This window comes from Cololabis saira, chromosome 15 (assembly GCF_033807715.1).
Source record: "Cololabis saira isolate AMF1-May2022 chromosome 15, fColSai1.1, whole genome shotgun sequence".
In the NCBI taxonomy this organism is placed as follows: Eukaryota; Metazoa; Chordata; class Actinopteri; order Beloniformes; family Belonidae; genus Cololabis; species Cololabis saira.
In genome coordinates, this window is record NC_084601.1 from 15401629 (window position 1) to 15425689 (window position 24061).

Sequence of the window (24061 nt, forward strand, 5' to 3'; positions counted from 1 at the left end):
CTCAACATCGCCCCCCGTCCTCGCCGGAGCGCTTCTCCATTAGTGCAGCTTAGTCAGCCTCTGCTCCTCCATCAGTAAAGTGTGCATACAGCGGGGATTTTATTTCTTTTTTTTTTTTTTTTAAGGAGAAGAAGAAAAAGACAAACCAAACACTTTACCTGCCACACATAAGACGGCTGTGAGTCCTGGTGGTCGTGAGGGGCGCCTGTCAGTCAGCAGTGGGCGGAAAGTGGAGGTGAGGTAACCAAAGAGTAGCTGCTCGACCCCGCTGATCACTACATGGACCCCCATTAGTCCTACATGCACTAACGCATTTCCTATGACCAGCTGAGTGATAGTACAATTAACAGGCTTGTGCTGATTGAGATTTTTTTCTTTTTCTTTTCTTTTTTTGGGACTTTTAGTTTACTTATAGTATCCTATATTATGATAATAATTAAAAAAGGAAGGGGGAGGGGACAACGAGATATTATTTCCAAGAGAGTACGTCTGACGCCATTGAAGGCATTTTCCCTCTGGCACACAAGCTTTGCCAAAAGTTTCAGCCCGGAAGAGCTTCCTTCTCCTCGGCGCCGTTTGGCGCTTGTTTTCCGTCAACAGCGAGCAGCGGGCGTGGAAAAATCCCACCACCACTATTAATCACTCGGGGCGGACAGAGACAGCACCGCACTCCCAGATCAGCCTTTGTCCTCTCAAACTACAACTTGAGTGGATAATTTTTTAAGTCAAGAGCAGAGGCAGGCCTTATTGAATCGCGTTTAACTAAAACTAAAGCGGGAGATGAGAGGAAGAGAGATGAGAGGAAGCTCCTAAACACATGGTTGTAAATGGAGTGCTATCTTTTTATTTATTTATGTATTGTGATGTTATTTTGATTGTTTCTGTACTGTCAGAAAGATTGCATGTCCACACTGAAAGATAATCTCACACTGCCTTTCGCCACCACACCTGAACTTTTCGATGACCCACGCTGAAAGCATGTGTTATCTGGGGTTCAAAATGAGGAGAAGATGAAAATCCCAGGCCCTCGACTGCCTTCTTTAAACCTTTTGATGCAAAACAAAAAAACCTTACATTTCTTTTTTTTTTTTTTTTTTGCAGAAAAGTAAAGATTGATGGTGTTATAAATCTCAATAACACAAATGTTTGGGTTGTATCTACACATTGAGGTTTCTTATCTCTGTCACCAGAGAAAAAGCAAGAGGAACGCACCTCTGGATGTTGGCCAGACGGCGGTCCATATCTTCCCACAATGTTGACACTCGGAGCTCTTAACAGCCAGGCTTGGGTTACCTCCACTCTCAGCCGGAGATAACTGCTTGTGAAGGCTATTCACAGGCCAACATCAAGGCTAATGCGAAATTCAACGCCTTAAGTTGAGTGCAGCCATCTCCAGTAAACTCAGCACAGACGATTTGTTTGTTTTCGGTTGTTTTGTTTTTTTAAATCACTATGTTTCTAATAAAACACTGTTCATTTTCACTTTGACTTTACTCTTTTGTGACTAAAAATGTTTTATTGTTTATTTTGTCCAGAATGTGTCAAGTACATTTTAGAGACAAAAGGGACATTCATTTAATTTGATAATGGTAAAAATGAAGTGATTACATTTGTAAATGTCATTATACGCTCGAGCACTCGAGACTTTTTACAAGCCAAAATGTTTGAATGGGTTGTTGCATTCCTCTTCCTTGGCTGTATTTTAATTCATGGTTGATGCAACAGATAAGCCTTCAAGTCTTGTTAAATATTTTTTACATTAAAATGTTTGATCAGTACCACAATCATTTCCAGAATTTGAATAAAACAAATCTCACCTTTTCTGGTTGTTTTCTTGGTGGTTCAGTACTTTTATTTCTGAACTTAAGTTTTCCCAAATAAAACACTTAAATGAAAACACTTTGCTTGTTTTGTTGATATCAATTCCAGCATTTGACCTCTCGACAATATTTACTGACAAAAAGCTGCATGAGTCTCCAAATCTGTCAAAATTTTCCACAAAAAAATATAAAAAATAATATCTATGTTTTTTTTTTTAAATCATATTGACAAAAGCTTCAGTAATTATATATTTTTCATTCACATTGTTTAAATGCTAAATTCATATCCAAATATAGGCTAATAAAGGTATAATGAAAATATTTTTAATGAAATCAGGTTCCATAACTCAAATTCTATGTAATTACATATTAATTATAGGCTAAGTGACACAAAAAAGGGATGGGGGGGGGTGCAAAACAAAAAAAAAAAGCATTTTAGACAATTTAATCGAAACCAGGTGAAAAAGAAAATAATCCTGATGGGATAGTTAATGATTTTATTATTGTTATTATTATTATTTTGTTATTAAGTCCACAAAGTGAATATAAAAAGTTGCCAAATCTACTCACAAGTCATGACGGTCTGAGTCCAGAGTTCTGTCAGAGGAGTTCTGACCCGCACCAAGCAGAGCATCACTTCAAATGAAAATAAGTCAGATTTGCAGATCTATTTCTGACCCCCCTTGGGCATCCATTATTTAACAAGTCACGTGTACCAGCGAATTAAAATTTCAGTACTCTGAAAGTGACCTCTATTAGTGAATCAAATGACTTGAAATCTATAATTGAACTATAGTTGGACTTTTTGGTGTCTGTGCAAAATTGGTGCCAGTCAGCGTCAGTGCCATCTCCTAACAGCTTTCTCCTTCACAGAAGACTTCTTCGGGAAATTGGCTCAGTTTTAGAAATTCCTCTTCTCGTACAGACAAATGGATTTGAGGGCCGTAGAAGATGCAACACGCCCTCAGAAGCTGCCTTTAAATAAAACTGTCTCAACTCCACTTTGCAATTTAACATTATGGGACGGTTTTGAGTGTCTAAGTTAATTTACGAGAATGTGTGTGTTGTAAGCTCATCCATTATAAACACGCTGACATAACTGTTGATCTAAAATCAAGGATGTCAACACAAACTTGAAAATATAGCAGACAAATGAACGACCCCAGCGTGCTTCTGCTGGCTTCTGCCCTCACTTCAAGGCCTAAACCAGACCAGTCTCTGTGGTGATCTGCACAAGAGCTGTCTCTTTAAATCATTTTGGGAAAATTCATGGCTGGATTTCACACTTAAACACTATTATTGTTTCCACGCTGTCTCTGGGTAAATCTTAAATGGGAAGAAAAAGTTGATGGAGGTCTCTCCACTGATGTATGGTCTGAACTCTGTGTGTGTCGAAAGGTCAGGGGTCAGAAGAAGTGCTGCGAGACGGTGATTGGCCAGAGCCGACCATGTCCCCTGGCTGAACTCTCTATTGTTTAGATGTAGCAGGTAGTGACCAACACTCACACTCTGGTGCTCTAAGGTTGGACGAGATCTCCTCATAATGACAAAGTGAGAAGAATATGTGTGGCCACATATATGTAAGAGCAGGGACTTGATCTGATAAGTCAGTTAAGCCTATAGATCAAATTAGCCTCAGATATTTCTGCCACATGCCCTCTTAATCCACGTAAATGTGCATGACACTTAAGCACATTTCAGATGGATTAGATCAGACCTCTCAGACATGGAAAACATAAGAAGAGCATATGTACATTTTGTGACGAACAGATTTACACCCTCACATTCTCCAAAGGTGTTTCCGTGTGTATAAATCAAGTAGTAGGAAGTACTACTGATGCAAACCCCATAAACGGTATTTGATTGTACTGTTTTTATAATATATTAAAATACATATATCTATATTTTTTAAATGTTATTTATTTTTTTATTGGCGAGTGAATTAAATGCCCAAGCAATAGCATTTTACGACCAAATTAGAGAAAATGTCCTAACATTATATTGAATGATTGCAATATATAATAGTACGGATCAATGTTTTATTAAAAAAAATAATATGTATAAATAGTAAACAAAATTAAAACTAGCCATTTAAACGCGAGTAAACAAAACGGCATCAAAAATCAGGCTGTTGCGCTCGAAAAATCAATATTTTGCGGTGACAAAATGTCCAAGACCATGCCAGCCTTGTAAGTGAACCACATATTTATTTCACAAGGACAGGTTTAACCTACGCTAGCCTACATTACAACAGTCATTACTGAGACAACACATACAAATATTCACAGTTTGGAACACAGCACAACATAGGACGCACTGGCACAAAATGAAAACTAGACCTTACAACACCGACGAAACTCGACGAAACGCTTTCCTTATTGTGCCTTCATTAGGTAGGATTTGTCTATGTACATTTGATGTGAAAGTCACTTGGACTACATTCAACAATAAAAACCAACCCACTCAAACACACAGACTACATTGCTGATCTGAATGATGCCATTCTTCTAAAGCAGCCGTCCGGTTTTCTAAAAGGCATCTACAGTCTCGCTAAATAACTTTCAAGTATATTAGAACTTTCCATGAGCAATAGTAATTTTTTAAAAAAAGAGAGAGAATAACAATCACAAAAGATAGCACTTAAAAAAATGAAATTCAAACTTGCTTTCACCTCACTCAGCTTTAACTGTAATGATAGGCTACACTTTGCTCCAAGTCCAACATTTGAATGTGCGTTGAATTCGTTCAGAATAAACAAATATATAGACACTTCAGTTGCCACCGTGGCCATTAAAGGTGTATTTCAAGCTTATATGGAAGGGACGACCGCAGAGGGAAAAGGGTACAAAGGACGTGACAGGAGCCCAATGGCAGAGGCAAGGTGACAGAGAAAACACCATGCGTGTAAAATACTGAAGATCGGTCCATCAAACTCCACTTTTATGGTTTGCCATCTCAGTCTGGGTTGGATTTTTTTTTTGTTTTTTTGTAATCGCGTCGTTGGGGTGGGGGGTTACATTTGTGCACTATAGGCCAACAGTGCACGGCGTGGGGACGAGCTGTTGGCCTGTTTTGATCTGCTGCTGCTGCTGGGCCCCTGTGACTGAAGACGAGGTCGAGCTGGAGGAGCGGATCTTAGTGTTGGGAAGCTTGTGCTCCTTCTTCCACTTCATCCTCCGGTTCTGAAACCAGATCTTGACCTGCCGTTCCGACAGGCACATCGTGTGCGCAATTTCCACCCGCCTGCGCCGGGTCAGGTAGCGGTTGAAGTGGAACTCCTTCTCCAGCTCCAGAGCCTGCTGGCGGGTGTAGGCAGTGCGGGACCTCTTGGGCACTCCTCCATTGTAACTGGCATTGACTGGGAGGGGGGAGGAAAAAAGAAGCCATACACAGGCAAGCAAGCAGGTGTTACATGCAGGTTAATACCGTTTATTTCCAAAGCTTTAGTTGCGCCCATGGACGCATTACATGGTGTGGAAATTATCAAACATATCTGGCTTTGGCGGGAAATCGTCTCCGTTTTGGCTGATTGACTTTCTGTCTTGTTTCAGTTAACGCACATGACCTTACTGTGGAGATGCTGAATGTACAAGCATTCGCATCAAGGGACAGATCAAGCTTAGGAATGATTAACAAAGCAGCAGGGCGGAATGTTACAGTCTGGCTTGATTCCAGTGGTGGAGGTAGTTTGGGTTAAAAAGCAACAAAGGCACATGGCCCCGACAGACGAACACAGGCAATAAAATTTACGAGGGTCCTTAATTACCGACCCTGCTGCTCGATAGTCGTAAATTGCTGTTGTAAGAGCTGCTACTAGTGCTGCCTCAATAGGTTTGTGTGCGTTCCGATTCTGTTTTTCTCCGTGGTTTTCCTCCATTTAACCGTGCACGATAACTCACCGGTGTTAACGTGGACCTTTTTCATCCAAGGATAGACCACCGGCTCCTTGCCCTTCGCTACGCCGGGATACACGTCACTGGCGAGGCTGCAGTCTTTGCTGGCATTTGCCCCTGCGCCACCGTCTGGCGCAACGGAGAGGCGAGGACCGTGGCTCTGCTGAACCGGCGGCGGCTGCTGCGCGTGGTGCCCGTCCCCAAAATCGTCGAGTCCCGCTGCGGGGACGTTTCCATAATCGTAGCCCGTTTCCGTGTAGTTTGACCTCGGATAGGATTGCTCGTCGTGATGAGGGAAGCCCGTGTCTTTTGGCCGCTCGTAGTAATCACCATGGTTGGGGATGTATCCGCTCTGCTGATATTCCTCGCATGGAGGGAAGGAAGGCTCGATATAGTTGGAGTTTATCAAGTAGGAACTCATGGTCATTAATTTGTGAAGTGCAACAATACTAATTTTTATCGCGCTGTCGTTTTTCTGATCTCCACAAAACCCTCCTACTCCCTGTCAAATGTACAAAGTTGCCTGGTCACGTGTGAAGAGCCACCAATCACGGCGTGTCCTGTGGGCATCATGTAAACAGGAACCAATGGAAAGCATGGCACTGGTACCACCAGCACTGTTCGGACTGGCTTACGTTGGTGTTTTCCTTATTAAATCACGGTATATAAAGCAAAACTAATCAACTAAGTTGTTTACTCCATGCAAGCAAACTTATGTGGGAGAGGCTTTCCAGCTCATCTTAAACTGAGAGTACACATGAAATATGAGCCTTGAGAGGATAAATGTTCACAAACAAAACACTGTTGCTACCAAATATGAATACTGGCTGCTGGAAAGCCCTTCCATCCAGGTAAAGGGCTGCACGTACACAAAAGCAAACTCGACAATACAAACTGAAATATTAAACTATGTAAATTCAGAAAAGAAAACAATCAAAGTGCATGAGCTGCCACCACTGACAGTCCGCTTCCCCGTGAACATCCAAACCTGCACAGCCTGCAAGAGCTTCAGTGTGCGTTTAGAAAACTGCCAGATTTACGCCGAACATACATAGAAAACTGCAAACATCACGCACTTCTTCCGCTGCAAAATTGTGAACACGGAGACCCCGTTTTGGATCAAAAGCACTGTTTCAAAAGAGAAAAATTTATATTTTCAATCATTCACCAGAACACGGGACCGACTTGATGCTTGATTTTTAAAACTGTGTGTATATATTATTACAGAGGATGTACATGGTGCTTCGAGTTTGTATGCTTCTCCATTTACTGTCGTGTATTATTGAAAAACCTTATAAATCAGACAAACACTTGAGGATAAAACTGACTTTCATAGCTGCCTCACAGCTATGGAAAACATATATTCTAAAGTGAAGGATTTACAGTAAAGAGTTGCACGTTTGCCTAAATTAGTCTTTGCAGCAGAGCTGATTTCATGTCTGAGGTGCAAATGATTTTCTGACTCTCAATAAACGTTGATATACGTAGAAAACATAAACACTGATAATTCACATTTTACAAATCCATGACATAAAGCCCATTTAAGTCCAACTTTTTTGTGCTTTTGTGCAGTTTTGTTATCAAAAGAAAAAAACCTGCTAGGGTTTATGAAAAGATATGGATGAAAATAGGGTGTATACCAGTGTATTATTATCGTTATTATTATAGCTAATAATAATAATAATAATAATAATAATAATAATAATAATAATAATAATAATAATAATAATAATAATAATAATAATAATAATATTTTTTTTAAAGTCGAAGACAAACAACAGAAAATGTGTACTTTTTTTCTTACTCACATATTTCAGTGGAGCATAAAACAAAACCTCACACACATTTTGTGCAGCTACATGTTGATAAGTAGACAATCTAAAAGTCTCTGACCGTGTTCCTCGCCATCAGGCATCACGTCCAGCTCCAGCTTCCCCTCCATATCTGAGGTGGACACTGTATCCGTGGTCCCTGGCAGCTCCTCATAAAGCCCAGCCACACTGTTCACCTCCGCAAGGCCTCTGCAAGAAGAAACAAGGGGCCAAACTTACGGAAATATTATTGAAAGCTTTCTTTTCTCTCCTTTTTCTTTCTTTCTCTCTCCCCTTTTTCTGGTCAGGTCACCCTCCCTATTCTTTTCGCTCCCCTACACAGAGATAACTTCTGCCTGACCCCGAAGTGACACCGTTTCCATTTTGTTTCTGATTAATCTTGCCCATTGACAGTCTTTGTTAAACAACAAGGCGTGCCCCCCTTTTTTTCCCAAAGAGGCGACATTTTCATATCTGTTAGACGCGGTGACCTGGGGTTCACCTCGGCCTTGGACTTCAGTTTTTGAAGGCTCTGTTCAACTCTGAAGAGATGGAGGGGAGGGAGGGGGGTCACTTAGCGCGGGTCAGCACCCCGCAAGGATCCACAGAGGATTGGAAATAAAAAGTGCACAAGACCTCCAACTATCTAAGACGCTGAGGTGTTGATCTGCTGCTAAGAGAGAAAAATATGCTTGTGTGGAAAAGTGAGGATTTATTGGCGGGACGTTTCATTTTAATTTTCACGCTGCTCATTTTCATCCCTGAACTTGTTGATTTTGGATGAGAACGATCGAGATCAAGCAGGCCTCGCTCTTTGCTCTTGATCCTCTTCGTGTTAGCACAGCGTTACTGTGAGCCGCACAGCTGTTGCGTATCTATGCAGGCGTCTCCTCACCTAACTCATTGTAAATGGCAGCTGATATACTTTCCGCTGCAGATTCACTGTATCCGTATGGCCAGGGGACCACCTGAGAGGCAATATGTCAGCATAATGTCAGCCGGTAAGACGACTTCACATGATATCTAAATTCGCACTCTGCTGGCTATCTATTATATAAAGGTCCTGCATAAATATGGGCATGGTCATCTTGGCTCTTATCCACTTAGAGTGAGTTATCCCTGCTTGAATAGCTGCTGCTGTTTTACGGGTCATTCTACTTGTTGCTGATGTGCTTTAATATTTAACTGAGTAACTTTATTAAAATCGTATTATCACAAAGGGAGGGGGATTTAATGCAACAGAAAATCCCTTCAGATAAAAGCCTGCTATCTGCACAGGCCTGCAGAATAACCCTGCGTGCTAAAAGTGAAAAAGCATCTGGAAATGTCATGCCGAAATGCAGCAAAATGATCTAACTAGTGGACTAGATGTAATGGTAGGCTTTACAGAAGCAAATCTAAGCCAATTTGCGCCATAATTATCTGATTACCTCAAAGCCTATTTTGCTGCAGAAAAGGGAACCGCTGAGAGCTTATTCTGTTGAAATTTCCAACAGCCAGCCCAGAAGAGGGTGTTTGCTCTATGCGCATACACTGTGAAGTGAAGGTCCAGTTAACCAACATAGATCATGCTGACAGTTTACTGTAAATTTAGATTATCAGAGAAGTGCTGTGACGATGGTGACAGATTGCAGATGGCTTTCACAAGGTCTCCTGTCTGTATGGAGCTCTGGATGACGGCAAGTGTAGAAAAAAATCTATCAGCATTCAAGATGTGCTGCTAAAATAAGGGGAAATATGTCATCCCTAAAAGGAAATATTGTGTTTAAATCAAAAAGGACGATAAAGCATTTATTTTGTACACAGCGTGCCATGCGTTTTCATAATTTTATCACTTCTTTGTCACAGGCAGAATAACACTTCGTGAAACTGGAATGATTTATACAATGTATTAAAGATTATTAAAAGTGCTAACTTCTCTTTGTAGCTGTTAACTTTGATTGGACACCGAAAGACTTGAGTAAAAACTGAACAAAAGCAACCAGACGTCCTTCAGAGAACGCGTGTACATCTTTCCCCCTGCATGCGTGCACCCGGAGTGAGAGATTATTTGCATTTCAGGCAACAGCTCTGCGCCTGATGCAAACCAGGAATGAAAATCCATGCATACAACTGCCCCACGTAGGTGTTTTAACACTCACATGCATGGTTTTTATAGTAAAATGATCGTGCACTTTCAAGGCGAGATACAGCAAACAAATCGACCTGAATGGTTGCATCAGTGGATGAAATATTTGTCTTATTTATGGAAAGATTGCAACACGTTTCACAATTTGAACGAACTGGGAGAACAGTCCTCATTAAACATATGTTCATTTTCATTTTTGAGATAAATTAAATCTTGGGATACTTACTAGTTCTTTGATTCGTTTTCAAACATTTTTGTTTAAATGCGAAGATTTGGATTTGATAAAACAGCAGCAAATGTAACAAACTAATACTTTATTAGATACATACAAATACAATACAAATGCTGAATGAAGAGTTTGTTCCGATTCACTTCTAGGAAAATGTTTATTTTCTGTACATTTCACGTTAAACGGACAATAGAAGTTCCCTATTTCGAAATACGACCACAAGTTCTGGAGGCTCTTTAGAGAAACCATGCTTATTATTATATTTTTTATTTCTTGTTTACAAGTGCATGTCAGATAGAGTTCTTAAATATGTTTTGTTTAAAAGCTGGAGAAGAAATGTTTATTTTTTTAACAAAATTTAACAAAATCGTTATTTTCTGGGCGGCGATTTTTTTCTTTTTTTGAAAAATTCTAAAATATCCCTTTAGTATTTCATTCGAACTAGATGAAAAGCTTCAAAATTTTAACTTGTTCTAAGGATAGAGGTCGGCTTTTTGGAAAGCGGTCCGTTTCTATGAAAAGCATGAAGAATATCTTACTCCAAATATTGATTTTTAAAGCGGTTTCATCAGAATAAAACGCATCTGTGCGGTTTCGTTTTTTTTTAAAGGATCCTATTCAGCTGATCAGGAAGAGAGGCGCTAAATGTTTTTTAAAGGATCTTTGGGGTTTGGTGGGGGGTGGGGGGGATGTGGGCCTTCCCATTACCCTGTGACCGGGTCGAGAGTATCAATCCTCAAAATGCAAATTTTGCCCCCGTCCCTAAACATATCAAATGCAATTTATTCAAAGGAAATTCACCAATCAACCGCCCTAATAAAACGCCAGCCACTCAATCTTGTTGCTGGGGGTCGGTTGGAAGGGGTGCCCCCCCCCCCTCTCCCGGGTCCCTAACGCGGGGTCACTGCGCTTACAGGGTTCACCTGGAGTGCACGGTGCAACATATGTAATGCAAAGCTATTCTGTCTTTTGTGTGGAGAGTCAAGATCGCCATTATAAGGCTGGCATCAAGCTCCGAGTGAACAGATGACGGAGACTTGCTCGCTGAGTAAACTTTTGACCCCAATTTTTCCTCCTCTTCTGCTGCTATCTTGCTCTCATCAGTCCCAGTCCAGAAGGATATCATTTCGCCTCCAACCCCCCCCCTAATCTCACCTCCCCAGAAACGAAAAGTTGATTCTAACAATGTGTACATCTCTTTGCCATCACGAGGATCATCGACGGAAATTTGATAAGACCAAAGGATGCCAGCACATGACTTAAAATGCAATTGCGTAGTTGGTGATGTTTCAAGGGACGGAGGGGGGAGAAATCAATCTGGAAATGAGTTCCAACTCAAGACTGGCAGGAACTAAAATATGCAAATCCTGAATTAAAGCCAGAATACCCAAGCAGATGAAAGTCTTTGTTGAGGACAACACTCCAAGTTTCACTCCCTCTCCTGTGCTCAGACGGTATTTCTCCCCACATGCTCTCCGTCCTTCCATAACTTCATTAATGTATTGTGCTTATAGGCAACGACAGGCAAATGTGCCATTAACGTCGAGCACGCACGCGCATTTGCTCTACCGTGGACGTGCGGGTTTTTTTTTCCTCGCTCTCCATGCGGCAGGATGACAGTGAACTTGGCCTAAAGCGAGCTCTGCTGGTGGCTCTGAGAGGATGCAGATTTATCTTGGTGTTGTGGCTGACCTCCACATGAACCTGCGCCGCGCTCCCCTCTCTATCTGCCTGGCAGCGCGCCGCACATGGGGCCCTGTCCAAATGTCTCCTTTTGAAATATTGGAAAAGGTTTTCAGTTCCAAATATCCGCAGTCTCGGAACGTCCTGGTTTATATTCAATGTGTCCAAAGAAAAAAACTGTAAATGTGTATATTTCTAAGCTTGACTGGCTTACCTAACTCTGTGGGTTTGTTAAGCGATGCGTGTAGAGGTTTAATCAATGTATGTTTCAATAATTGGAGTTAAGTTGTGTTTTCTTTATGATAAGAAGATAAAACGGGAATTCATAAAATCAGTGCGGGGAAAAAATCCCAACTCTCCTCCAGTTCACGAAATGTGTACCAAATTTTTACATTTCATTCCTATGCAATAGAAGCAGATCTTTGTGTATATGAAGTGAATATAATTTATTCTTTTTGGAGTACAGTTTTAAAAAACAGTGCGTAGAAGGCCTTTGCACCGAAATAAAACCTTATTTCGGGCATTTAGTCAGACGCACAGTAGCCTTTCCCACATTCAGTCAGGAAACATGATCAGAAATATATGGTTTATTTGGATATTTGTTGCCAAATCTCACACATGATTTTTATTTTCCCCCTTACTTTTTACATTTTTCTATTTTGATTTATTTTTCTAAATATTCTGGGACGTTCTCGGCCAGATGTGGATATCGTTTCAAATTATTGGGGAGCGTTGAGACGATTAACTCGAGAAACCAAAGACAAAAAATATATACAAAAGATTAATTTCTTCACAAAGAAGTTATGAGTTCATTTTCAAATCATGCAATTTGAACCCGTTTTCCTGTTGCAGTCGAGCAAGAGGTTACCACGAAGCGAGAGTGTCTCAGAGGTCGTTTGAACTTTTCAACCCCCAAACACAAAAAGACTCGGTTGACACAAAACGGAATTCCTTTTAAATGTTTCCCTGCTGCTGTTTATTCCCGTGTTGTGTTTACTTGACACTGTTTAAAGCCAGCCTTTAAGTCTACAGCCATTACACACAACATGTGGCGCGCACGCAGGGGCTTGTCGCAGAACTTATTACAACTTTTACAAGGCTATTCCAACAATCCCACAAAAAGCCAACTTTCACACGGAAGCCAATCAAAGATTGCTCCCTGTAAATCTGCAGGGCCTGCGTTGGTGCTCGACTTTATCAAGGAAATCTACAAACTCCACTCTGCTGCAGCCTCTCGGAAACTTTCTGGCCCACGGTCTGTGACTTCTCCAATATAATAAAACGACAAGTTAGTGGGGGTGGAAATGGACACAGAGATGATTATCCAACATGTAAAAATGGATTATGAGTTACACCGCAGATGGAGGGAAACAAGTTATGCGGGGAAGGAAGCAATTAAATAGCCACGAGCCGGACCCAACCCTGCGCAACATCTGCCGAGACCAGTATCCAGCCCTCCACAACTGACAAATTAGTGTAATGGACTAATAGGGACGGATAGATGGAGCAAGAGTACAATAATACGGCTGTTTAAGAAGGCATGGCTGTTCTCAGGCTACCGGTTAATATGTAAGAACTTACCCAGAGACCCTGGCCGCTTTCCTGGAGAGCGTCCCGTCCACATTGGGGAAGGCTAAGCAATAGAAAAGGTCTGCACCGGTCAAGTAACTCTTACCGCCTGGAAAGAGAGAGTCAGACGAAGCTTCGCCGCCAGTGCGATTATATGTTATGTGCAATATACTGTCAACTCCCCAAAACCATAAAACTTACTTTAATGGCTACCACGTGACCGTTTATGGCCAGTGAGCCTATCTGGCCGCTCTCCGGATGATTTTTACGATCTAATTCATAGACAAAACCCCCATTCATTTAGCACCTAAATGTCAGAGAGCCAGAATCGGCCCTAATAAAGTTTACAGCTAGAAAAGTAAAGCTAATTCCCCGGGAATGGCTCAGGAGTGTGTGCGCAAGGGGACTCTCGGGCCCTGAAGCCTGTTAGTGGACCCCCAGAGCCCCCTCCCCCCCCAAAGCACCAGGGCAAGGTGAGTAAAAGCTTTCATTCAAAGGGACCTGTTGAATTCAAGCAGATTTAACTCGAGGAAGCTTTTCCACTTCTGGATAGCTCGTGCAGACTTTTGCAGATTGACTGTCCTAAACAGCAAGGGGCGCAAATCAAGCTCAGAGAAACTCACTGTGATGTTACCATTCCAGTAAAAAGTTTATTATCACGGCCTTTCACAGCCATAATCACCACCATGATCACCGTAGCATAGACTTCCAGTCTTTGAAAAACATTTACAAAAAGCTCATCACGATGGAGTTATACACATAAGGGCATGATGGTTTACCGTGGGATCTTCCACGTAAAGACAGCGAAAGAAAGCAGAGACGAAACACGTTTTATTTTTACTAAGATGCTGCGCCCAGGTGAGCAACTCAAACATTACACTCCTGCGAAAAACAAAGAAAACAAGGCACGGCTATTGTACGCACAAGGGTGAGGCGGCACCTCTGTCCATACATGTGTTCACAACGCACACAATGACCACACAAGGCTTATCTGCTGGTTCTACTTTTGGAAGCAAGTTTTCTGACAAGTTGGTACAATACATCAAACAAATAAATACATATACATATACAATACATACAGATAAAAACAGGCTAAACACAATCCCTCTATTAAGCTGTTATTGAGTGCATACACAGTTTACTGGGCTTGTTCGCGGTAGTTCTTCAAGCTTTTTTTGTTTTCGTTTCATTTTTTTTTCATCTGAACAGGAAATAATTTAAACAAACATTTATTTTTATTTGTTTATTTTTTGCACTAAATCTAAACAGAACTGTACATGATGCATTTTTGCTCATATAAGCATTAACACGTTGAGAATATAAAGGAGAGGGTATTTAGGAATATAGTGGGGCTGTTGTTGGGCACACAGAAGGTGCTGTGCCCTCCTGTCCCGCTCACACCCCGTCAACAAGTCTCTGCGCTCTTTTTTATCTTCAAAAGGACAACAAGTCGTTATGACAACCTTTGATTTATTCATTTTTTATTTTTTTTTAATCTTAAATCGTGCTTTTTTACCGGTTGTAAAAGTGTAAATATCAAGGCCTGTAGGCTCCCCCGCCTGCAGCCGCCATGCTCATGCTTTTCAGTTTGTTGTCCTTCTTCCACTTCATCCTGCGGTTCTGAAACCAGATTTTGATCTGTCTCTCTGAGAGGCAGAGGGCGTGGGCTATCTCGATCCTCCGCCTGCGTGTCAGGTACCGGTTGAAGTGGAACTCCTTTTCCAGCTCCAGGGTCTGATACCGAGTGTACGCAGTTCTGGCTCTTTTACCTTCTGGTCCGGATAAATCTGGATCATATAGTGGGAGAAATAACACATCAGATACAGTACAAGTAAATTGTAAAAATGAAAGGATAGTGCAACAACTTATTTTAACACATTTCCAGCTACCTATAAGGCTGTGAGTTTGTTTTAATCAATACTTTCGTTTTGAATAGGTTCAAATTTGACCTGTTAGTGTGTTTTAAATGGTAACTGCACACAACAAAAAATAACTGGCTTGTACATCTATTCTTTTGCACATAGCGACACAAGCGAAAATTAAATAAGATCATTCTGTTTGGAGATTACCAATCAATATAGTGACACATACACCATGCATATACCAAAAACTGATACAATTTTAGTATAATGTGACGTAGTATTGTTGTCTCGTACCTGCTCAACAGTTCTGTTGAACCCAAATATACCAAACAGGTGAGAGGCGCATTTGGCCATTTGGCGCATGACTTTTTCGTCAATTTACAATTTGTGTGCCTTTCAAACTGCAGTAATATCATGCAAATTAGTCTAAATTGCCATACTTGTATTGTACATTGCAAAAGTATCCAAATAACTAACCACAAGATCTTAATTATGTGGACACAAAATCTATAGCGTGTCATTAGACCGAGCACTTTACCGTGGCTAATGTGCAGTTTTCTCATCCACGGGTATATCTGAGGCTGCGTTGAGTCGCTGGCATTCTGCGGAGTGGTGGGTGCGCTTCCCGCCGGCTTCTCCTCCTCCAGGGGGGAAGCTTTGGACGCGCAGTCCCGGCTGAGCAGCAGCGCGCCTCCGTTGGCGCTGGAGCACGGGCTGCCTATGGAGTTCTTCGCGGCTCTGTGCTGGGGTTGAGTCTCGGTGACCGGGGACGAGCTGCTGGCCACCGAGGAGCAGGGAAGAGGGTCAGGTGGGGGTGACAGAGACGAGGTCCCGGTGCTGCTCGCGGGCTGGCTGTATCTGACAGGCTCCACGGAGGGTGTCGTCGGCGCTGAGTGGCTCGGGGAGTAGCCCGTGGTCCGCTCGTTCCCCACAAAGTGTCCAGTATTGGTCCGTCCAACTGTTAAGTCCATCCCGTTGTAGCCATAGCCGTACCTGCTGGAATGCATCGCTGTTGAGTCTCTGTATTGCTCGTTTGCCGTACTATGGTCTCCATAATTATGTAACTGGAAGTCCGCGCCATTGGGATAGCGACCGCAGAATGAGTTCACAAAATAGGAGCTCATTTGTTGACAGTTACTCCGTTTTCTCGTTGCAGGTTTTGTTGTTGTTGTTTATTATTATTTTATGAAGTAAATAGCATAAACCTGTGCTCTTGATTTGTGTCTCTTATGCTTTAGCGCGTCCTATAGCACCCCTTGCACAATTTATGATGAATTATGGAAATGAGTGGGACATGGACTTGATTCTCTCTTACGTAGGCACCCAAATATGGGGTACGGCGGAGAATCACGTGCTTTTGTTGACCAGTCGTAAATCCTGCTTGGTGACCTCCAGAGGTAAACTCGCGCACGTAGGAAATACTGGGTGGGATGTGAGGGGCGCGCGCCTCCCAGCGCTCTCGCGTCGGCAGAAGTCGGAGGAAGGGCTGTGCACTTTTCCACTGTCGCCGTGCGCCATCCTCTGGCGCAACTGTTGCACTGCGCGTCTGCGGCGCACTCAGAGGCGTGAGCTCCGCGCGGGGTCATTCAGAGGTTAACTGCCATTGCGGCAAAAAAAAAAAAAAGAAAGAAAGAAAAAAAAAAGAGCACACAACAGGCTCCTAAACAATACAACACATGACATGCTGAGAGCATCTCTGCAGTCATATAGTCACAGAAATGATTTGATCAGAGTATGTAATGCATGTTCTGATGGACGGTGGATGTAAATAGCCTTTGTAGTTAATAGGATAAAAGTACATTTAGAACAGTTTAGCGTTGTTTTCACACTTTTTTTTCTGATAATTATTTAATAAGTGAAAGGCGCCTTGTGAAAAAGGGAAAGAACAAATACTTGGAGGCAGGAAGATGGAGGCGAAACACGACAACATGGAATTATCCGACAGAGGATGCAGTCCAAGTCCTGTCTTTTAAGCCACTCTGAAAAATTTACTGCCACATATACAGCTTTATATGAGCACAAGAATATCGTTTATAAGCAGGTTAAAATCTAACGATGCAAAACAAACGACATTTAGATGAAAGCCTTTGCAGGGGCCTTTGCGCTCAACACGACGTTAATTTGGTGTTATTCTGCGGTGACTGCTCCGTCATTTTGACTTAAAACGGTCAATTTTGCCAAGTTACAGCTCTGGTATTGTGTATGTTTGTTCGTGAGATGTCAGGCTGAGATCGATAACAAAATTCAATTACTTTTTATGAGAAACCGAGAGATACAGCGCGCAGCTTTGTTCTGTCACAGTAGCGTTTCAAAGAAACAAACACTAAGGGAATTATTGAAAAACTGATGCATTGATAGCAGATTCAAAATAAAACCGAGGATTCTGAAATAGCCAAAGGAAAAAAGCAATATTCAGTCAGTAGCATACATTTTGGAAATGTTGTAATAACAGCTTATTTTTTGCATTTCGATATGTTTGTTTCTCGTAACTCGACATTTAAAGAAGAAAAAAATATCGTGGTTTTCTAACTCATTTTATAGGCCTATTTATGACTCTAAAAATAATTATTCCTCTAGAAAATAATAAAGCCAAAACATTGTATAATGGTTTATTTAAAAAGTAAACTAGCTGTGGGAGGGGTTTTTTTTGCTTGTTTTTTTTTTTGCTTGTCCGAGTTTGTTTTGTTGAGGTTTTTTTTTGTTTTGTTTTGTTTCTTACATTCAAAAACCTGGGCAGATCCAACTTTGCATTCAACCCGAATTATTAAGGATGTGTTTACAAACTATCGACTTTATCCAACTGAGACCGTGAGAAAGATGAGAACCCCCTCAGCAGCACAGATCCTCGGGACAGGGCAAGCCCCAATAAAGCGCGGCGTCCGGCGCTCCCCGTTTGGTTTTCTCTTTGTGGAATTTTTATGGCACCTTCGTCTCTCCAAGGCAGAAACTTCTGGCTCCTTCCACATGCACCCCCCACCCCTCCCCAGAGCAGTCAGTTTTCCTCAACACAAGTCAATTCCTGTGTTGCTATGACAAGAAGAGCCAGAGAAATTATTTGTTCTGTCCCAGGTATGTGTGGCCTTTACTGCAAAAGAAACCCCAGAAGGCACCGTGTTGTAGAGGGGTGAATGTAGCAGTGGGCCCAGTAAAGGGGGCAGACCTCTGCACAGTGTGTGTTGGCGAAACAGTCGTGCTACAGCAGCTGATTTATGGCTGGCCAATGGCAACAAAGTTCCCACGAAAATTTAAGGAGTCGAGATAAGCCTGGTTGTAAGACGTGTCAGGGTGGGTGGGTGGGTTCCAGGGTGGGACCCTCAGACTCTTGCACATGAATGTCCCGGAGGTATCAGTTTTCACATAACTGCTCCGTAATATACAGGGTCATGCATACACGTATTACTCATTGTAAAAAATAAACAAAACTTGAAAGGTTGTTAAAATATGCAACATGCCAGATAGGAAAAAATATTTCTATAACTGAAGCATGTACCACTGTACAGATGATATTTGAAAAATATGAACATATTTAGCATTTAAAAATATAGAATATGTCCACAATGGAAAATCATATATTTGCAACAACAAAGTAAAAAGATTTTGGCATTTTGGAACAAAATCAGAGTATCTTGAAATTCTATCTGCAACAACATTTCTTTGTATTTAGAAAGGATTATTTATCTTTCTATTCAATTTTGCTTTAAAATCTTTTAATTCAATGCAGTAGGACACAAGGTCTCCATGCACAATTATGAGGCAAAAGACATTCAATAACAAACGACGTGAACGCATGCAGAGGTCATCCGGTCTGACGACCATTTGCAGCAAAAACAGTTGCAGACACAATAGCGTGATTTCCTCCACAGGAGGGCGACAGGGAGCGCATGTGTGGGTTTGCTGGATTTTACACTCCCATTGAAATCAAACAACAATCAAATAAGGTCCAGGTAGAATGTAAGACAATAAAGATGACTGTAAATACATGGTTAAGATCTACAGAAACGAACTGTCTCTATTTCAGACTGATCGGATGGATATTAAACATCCTGATTATGGAGACTGCAGCATTTAAGCATTCCCGATTTCAAAACCAAAACATAAACTGAACATTTTCAGAAAATTTCACAGGAATATTGAACTATTTACATAATTATTTGCTTGAACAGTTTCCCAAAATTCATTCATATCAAGGGTAAATTCATGCAACCGGCTAACAAGCAGCAGTCCTACCTTGTGGCGGCTTCTGCATGTAAACAGAGGAGGTAAGGGGAGGGAATGGGCAGGTGCTGGCTGGCAGTGACGGAGAAAAAGTCTCCAGCTGAGTCCTCGGACGGAAACAGGGGCTCCCGTGGGTCAATGACGCACCGGGGCTCCTTCCACTCGCCGTGCCAAGACGCGTCAGGAGCCAAAGTAATCCTGTCATGTCCCGCTGTAGGCTTCGGCCACACCGAATAAAAACAACAAACCCCGAAAAAGAGAGATGCGTGGTGCAGAAAATGAAGAAAATCGCCAGTGAGAAGAAGCGTACGAAGCTCGAGTCCGTTTAATGAAAGGCTGCTCTATTCTGCTATTGGAAATTATATATATAAAAAAGTTCATGTTCATGGCGCCCCGTCACGTGACGCGCCGTGGCCAATGGGAGGCCGAGGTGCGTCGTAAAGTTGTGCCGCTGTGTTGTAAATTTTCATAAACAACAACGGATTTATGACCCAGCACTGGAGGGAGAGATGAGGAGGGAGAGAAGGAGGGGGGAGGTCGCCATCAGGCGCCATCTTACCGAGAGAAGAGGCAACTCAGAGTTCAACAGCAATTTCCCTTCATCCGCTGCCTGTCCGTTCTCGCATCCTCATAGTTCACATTCTTCTTCCATACTGTTTACTTAAAGCCTCACCATGAACTGTAACACACTCAATACATATAAAGGTCACTTTGAACCGGAGTATCCCCTGACTGCTAAATACTGTTGGTGTGATTGCTGTGGTTTCACAGAATTAAGAGCAAATATCGAACATGGCAAAAGTCATTTTATTATACACGCTCATTTACAGATTGAAACCATACCCATGGGTTTACGATTGCTTTATAGTTAGGTCAGTTATTCACATATTGCTCCAATGTGCTATGATCAACTCAAAAATAGCACAATATAATCTTACATTTTTGATTAAAATAATCTAGGCTCTGGCAGCGAAAACTACAGCCGACACTGAAATACAGTGTCCTGATAAATAGTGCATGCATTTATTAGCCTCGCGCTATTCATAAACATTTAAGAAAATATGAGGCAAAAATTGAAGGTGTTTGCATGTACAAAGAGACACTTTTATATTTGTGTTCCCGTTAAGGGTATAAAAAGCATGTTTTCTGTCAAGGAATTTGAGGTAGGTTACATGAGCGCATCCAAAACCGAGCACATTTCCGTCAATCATCGCATGTAGTAAAGGTTAAATACACTCGACAGCAGGTGTGTGAAACAATCTAATTAAACACAAAGATAAGTACACCTAAACACCTAAATAATCACAGTCGTCAAAGGTATTTAGAAACTGAACTTTGCTGAACGCAACTGAACGCTGAATTTATTAACTCTAAAATATATAACCATATCTGGAGAAAATATTCAAATTTTCAGTGTTTTAAAGATTCATTTTTCAACCTCTTATGTCAGTGTTTGAATATTAGAATATAAGTATTAGGTAGTTTTTTAGTTAGTTTTTGTTTTTGTTAAAGGAATGTTGACTTGAGTACAGTCGAGTACACGACTGCATGTGCTGCAAAATATAAAATATATAATAAAGATTATCTAATAAGCTTTTGGATTATTAAATACAGTGTCTATGCGTTTAAATGTGTATCACTGAAATTCCTCATTAGTGTTTAAATCTTTTTTTATTGCACGCGTGTTATGTTATGTTAAAAAATAAAATCCCTTATTATCCTTCTGTACAGTGTGTTTCTTTCATCTAATTTCTTGTCCGCCTCTGTTGTTATTTTCCAGTGGTTTGTGTCTCCACGCCGGCGGTTCCGGCGTCTCCAGCGTCAGATTCGGCCTGAATATCATCGCACTTCTCCCCGGAACTCGGCTCGTCCTTGTGGTCCTTCTTCCACTTCATCCTGCGGTTCTGAAACCAGATTTTGATCTGTCTCTCGGAGAGGCAGAGGGCGTGGGCTATCTCGATCCTCCGCCTGCGGGTCAGGTACCGGTTGAAGTGGAACTCCTTCTCCAGCTCCAGGGTCTGGTACCTGGAGTAGGTCTGCCGGCCACGCTTTCGGTTCGGATCTGTGCAGGAGAGGACGAGCGATTTGTTGAAACTGGAAATTTAAACATATTTGCCTGCGTGCGTGCATGCGCAAATTATGTAACAGTATAGACCATAAATGATCTTGTTGCTGATGTTGGTGTAATTAAAGAAATGTAACAGGAAACAACAGGGTGTCATTTGTTGTTGCCATTTAATTGTGGCTCATATTTTTTCACACAAACCCTTTACTGAAACATTTAACATGTTTGTCTGCATCAATTTAAATTAGTCCTGCTGGGGTGGTTGGCTCAGGCTTCCTCTCATACTCTGCATGCCTTCCCAATTAAAAGCCAGCCATGTTCTGCACCCCAAAGGAGCCACATGTGATTGCAATACAGCCCCCACGTTTCTCTTTAAAAAAAACTGTAGCAAAATGCCAACGTTTAATTTTCTTAAAATCCATCTGACTGTAATTGTGTTGCATATTGATTCAAGTTTTCAGAAAAATTCAATTTTCCACTGCAGAGCAGATTTAATCAGAAAGGAGCTGCAGAGTAGAACTGATTTACACAACAGGCCGGTCTCTTTTACAACCACAAAGGGGAGAAGAGGCTGTAAGAGTAATAGGAGCGCAAAGAAAACCCCCAGCGGCAAGGTCTCTGGAATACTGAACACACAGAAGCGCTGGCCAAATGAATTTACGGCTGCAGAACTCATTAGTTGTGCAATAAAAATTTTACGATTCTTTCCATGCAACAGCAATGAGCTTCTAGAAATAAATCGAACCACTAACGGCCCAGATGCGTGTATCACTATGTCTTGTATTGACTCTGGGGCATTGGATTAGCTCATACCTGATGCCCGCATCCAGGGGTACATCCGGTATCGCTTGTCCGCCGGCGAAGTGAGCGGTCCCGGTCCTGGAGGATACCCGCCCTCGCAGAACACACGGTTCTGGTCAAACGGGCCGCAGTGCACGTGTGCTCCCGGTCCCCGCTCACTGGCCGCATTAAACACTGGGTGACTCCTGTAAACTGCATTATTGACGCTGCAAACTCCAGAGAGGGATGGCGCAAACACGATGTCCGCCGCAGTCCGAGTCGAGCCGTGGTTGTCTCCACTGGGTCCAATACTGCAAGCAGCTCGCTCCACACTCGGGAACAGGGAACTAACCGCTGTAGATTTGCAAAGAAGACCATCCACATAATAAGAACTCATATTTTTTCCTCTCTGATTTGTTGGCCCAGAATCCTCAGTGTCGTTTTTACGAGGTAGAGTGATATATGACAGCAATACACCCCAGATTTACACCAAACCCCATTTTCACTCTGGACCAAAGAACTAACCCATGTGACTCCGGCCCGGTCGCTCTCATCCAATCAGCGCGGGCCTGGGTTATATAGTGGCACACAACTGCAGAGTGGGATTAACACTTCACACACGCTACACACATATTCGTGTTAACATACGTGTGAGAAATTCACACACTCCAAGTGATAAGCAGATACGTTTGTAGAATTAAACTGATACTTTTACGTCGCTTGTAGTAGACTTGTTCCGAGATAACTACAACTGGCCGATAAATGCCTCTAAGTTTATGTACATTCCTCAAATGCTTTTGCTCCGTCATCTACATAAATAGCCTACAACTATATGCCGTTATTACACGTTTACGTAAATAAAGAATAGGGGATGAAGACACTTTCCAACAGAATTTGATTTTAGTTTTATTTTTTTTAATGATGAAGTATATTCTGAATAAATACTAACCAAGGATAATCAGGAATTTTGAATAAGGTGACTGCATTTGAGGTTTGAACATGGTGACTAAATATAATATCTAATAAAAACAGGTTTTAAGGAATATCATCATTACAATTTATGTGTAACAATAATAATAGTATATGTTGCTCAAACATTTATCTTGACTGTTAATGACATCCATGGATAATAAGACAAAGTAATTGTCAATATTAATGTATTCTATTATTATGATTATTATGATTATTATGATTATTATGATTATTATTATTATTATTATTATTATTATTATTATTATTATTATTATTGTTGTTGTTGTTTTTATTAACTGAGCTTGTTTAAAGATTTTTTTTATAGAAGTTGGAAATGAAAAAGGATTGTAAACTTAATAGATGCACCAAAGGGAGAAATAATTTCCTGATCATCTTAACAGCTTCATCCTATCAAATAAATATGAGCAGATCTGGTTTTTAATTTCTTTTTCTTTTGATTTTCTTGGTTTAAGGATCAGACACGGATGAACAGAGAAACACATATAAAAGGGAGGACGTCGGTGACTGCACTATACTGAAGTCATATTCGTCCAGAAATCTGCTTCATTCTTCCCTGGAGGAAGAACCGTCACCTTAAGCCCACAGGGCAGGCAGCTTCTTTACCGACACCGTCAAAAAAGTGTCAAATTATTTTCCTTGACTTGAAATGCTGCTACAGTTTCTTCACCGATGGGGCTTCATTTGGGAGTAGTGTTGGGTGACGTTATGACGCAGTGTCGCCTCCCTCTGGGGACTGCCGAGAACTGCAGGGGGAGAGGACTGCACTGCGCACGCGTGTTCAGATTCCTACCACGTTTCAGTGTGTGAAACTCTCTCTTCTATGGGATTTCTCCCTCTCACTCTCTCCCTCTCTCTCAGATAGATAGATAGATAGATAGATAGATAGATAGATAGATAGATAGATAGATAGATAGATAGATAGATAGATAGATAGATAGATAGATAGATAGATAGATAGATAGATAGATAGATAGATAGATAGATAGATAGATAGATAGATAGATAGATAGATA

At 41.5% G+C, this 24061-nt stretch overlaps 4 protein-coding genes across 9 annotated transcripts in view; all 4 read right to left on the minus strand.

Moving 5' to 3' along the window:
* hoxa3a (homeobox A3a) overlaps nucleotides 1-19341 on the minus strand; it is a 35213-nt gene extending 15872 nt beyond the window's left edge. For 2 of the 6 annotated variants that reach the window (XM_061742749.1, XM_061742738.1), the window contains exon 1: nucleotides 7607-7736. Coding sequence is in view for 3 of the 6 variants with exons in the window: in XM_061742747.1 (XP_061598731.1) it covers nucleotides 7607-7621 (15 nt within the window). In the remaining 3 variants the exon portion in view is untranslated. Of the gene's footprint in view, nucleotides 1-7606; nucleotides 7737-13145; nucleotides 13292-19222 lie in introns of those variants that run through there. The other 4 variants (XM_061742747.1, XM_061742746.1, XM_061742748.1 and 1 more) reach the window with 4 other exon arrangements.
* Nucleotides 3871-7469, minus strand: LOC133461629 (homeobox protein Hox-A4). The gene is made up of 2 exons (XM_061742754.1): nucleotides 5720-7469; nucleotides 3871-5178 (listed from the first exon to the last, which is right to left on the minus strand). Exons 1-2 carry the CDS (start codon nucleotides 6138-6140, stop codon nucleotides 4847-4849), a joined length of 753 nt encoding a protein of 250 aa, XP_061598738.1. The 5' UTR covers nucleotides 6141-7469; the 3' UTR covers nucleotides 3871-4846.
* Nucleotides 13948-17019, minus strand: hoxa5a (homeobox A5a). The gene is made up of 2 exons (XM_061742753.1): nucleotides 15534-17019; nucleotides 13948-14920 (listed from the first exon to the last, which is right to left on the minus strand). Exons 1-2 carry the CDS (start codon nucleotides 16117-16119, stop codon nucleotides 14670-14672), a joined length of 837 nt encoding a protein of 278 aa, XP_061598737.1. The 5' UTR covers nucleotides 16120-17019; the 3' UTR covers nucleotides 13948-14669.
* Nucleotides 19342-20001: 660 nt separating the features above from the next.
* Nucleotides 20002-22970, minus strand: LOC133461630 (homeobox protein Hox-A7-like). The gene is made up of 2 exons (XM_061742755.1): nucleotides 22089-22970; nucleotides 20002-21272 (listed from the first exon to the last, which is right to left on the minus strand). The coding sequence occupies exons 1-2, from the start codon at nucleotides 22450-22452 to the stop codon at nucleotides 20980-20982; spliced, it is 657 nt and encodes a 218-aa protein (XP_061598739.1). The 5' UTR covers nucleotides 22453-22970; the 3' UTR covers nucleotides 20002-20979.
* Nucleotides 22971-24061: the final 1091 nt, after the last annotated feature.

Coding starts and splice junctions, on each gene's coding strand:
- LOC133461629 (XM_061742754.1), bottom strand. CDS start 6,140: ATGACCATGAGTTCCTACTTGATAAACTCCAACTATATCGAGCCTTCC. Junction 5,179..5,719: donor AAAGGTCCACGTTAACACCG/GTGAGTTATCGT, acceptor CCCCCCTCCCAG/TCAATGCCAGTTACAATGGA.
- hoxa5a (XM_061742753.1), bottom strand. CDS start 16,119: ATGAGCTCCTATTTTGTGAACTCATTCTGCGGTCGCTATCCCAATGGC. Junction 14,921..15,533: donor AAAACTGCACATTAGCCACG/GTAAAGTGCTCG, acceptor TATATGATCCAG/ATTTATCCGGACCAGAAGGT.
- LOC133461630 (XM_061742755.1), bottom strand. CDS start 22,452: ATGAGTTCTTATTATGTGGATGGTCTTCTTTGCAAATCTACAGCGGTT. Junction 21,273..22,088: donor CCCCTGGATGCGGGCATCAG/GTATGAGCTAAT, acceptor TCTCCTGCACAG/ATCCGAACCGAAAGCGTGGC.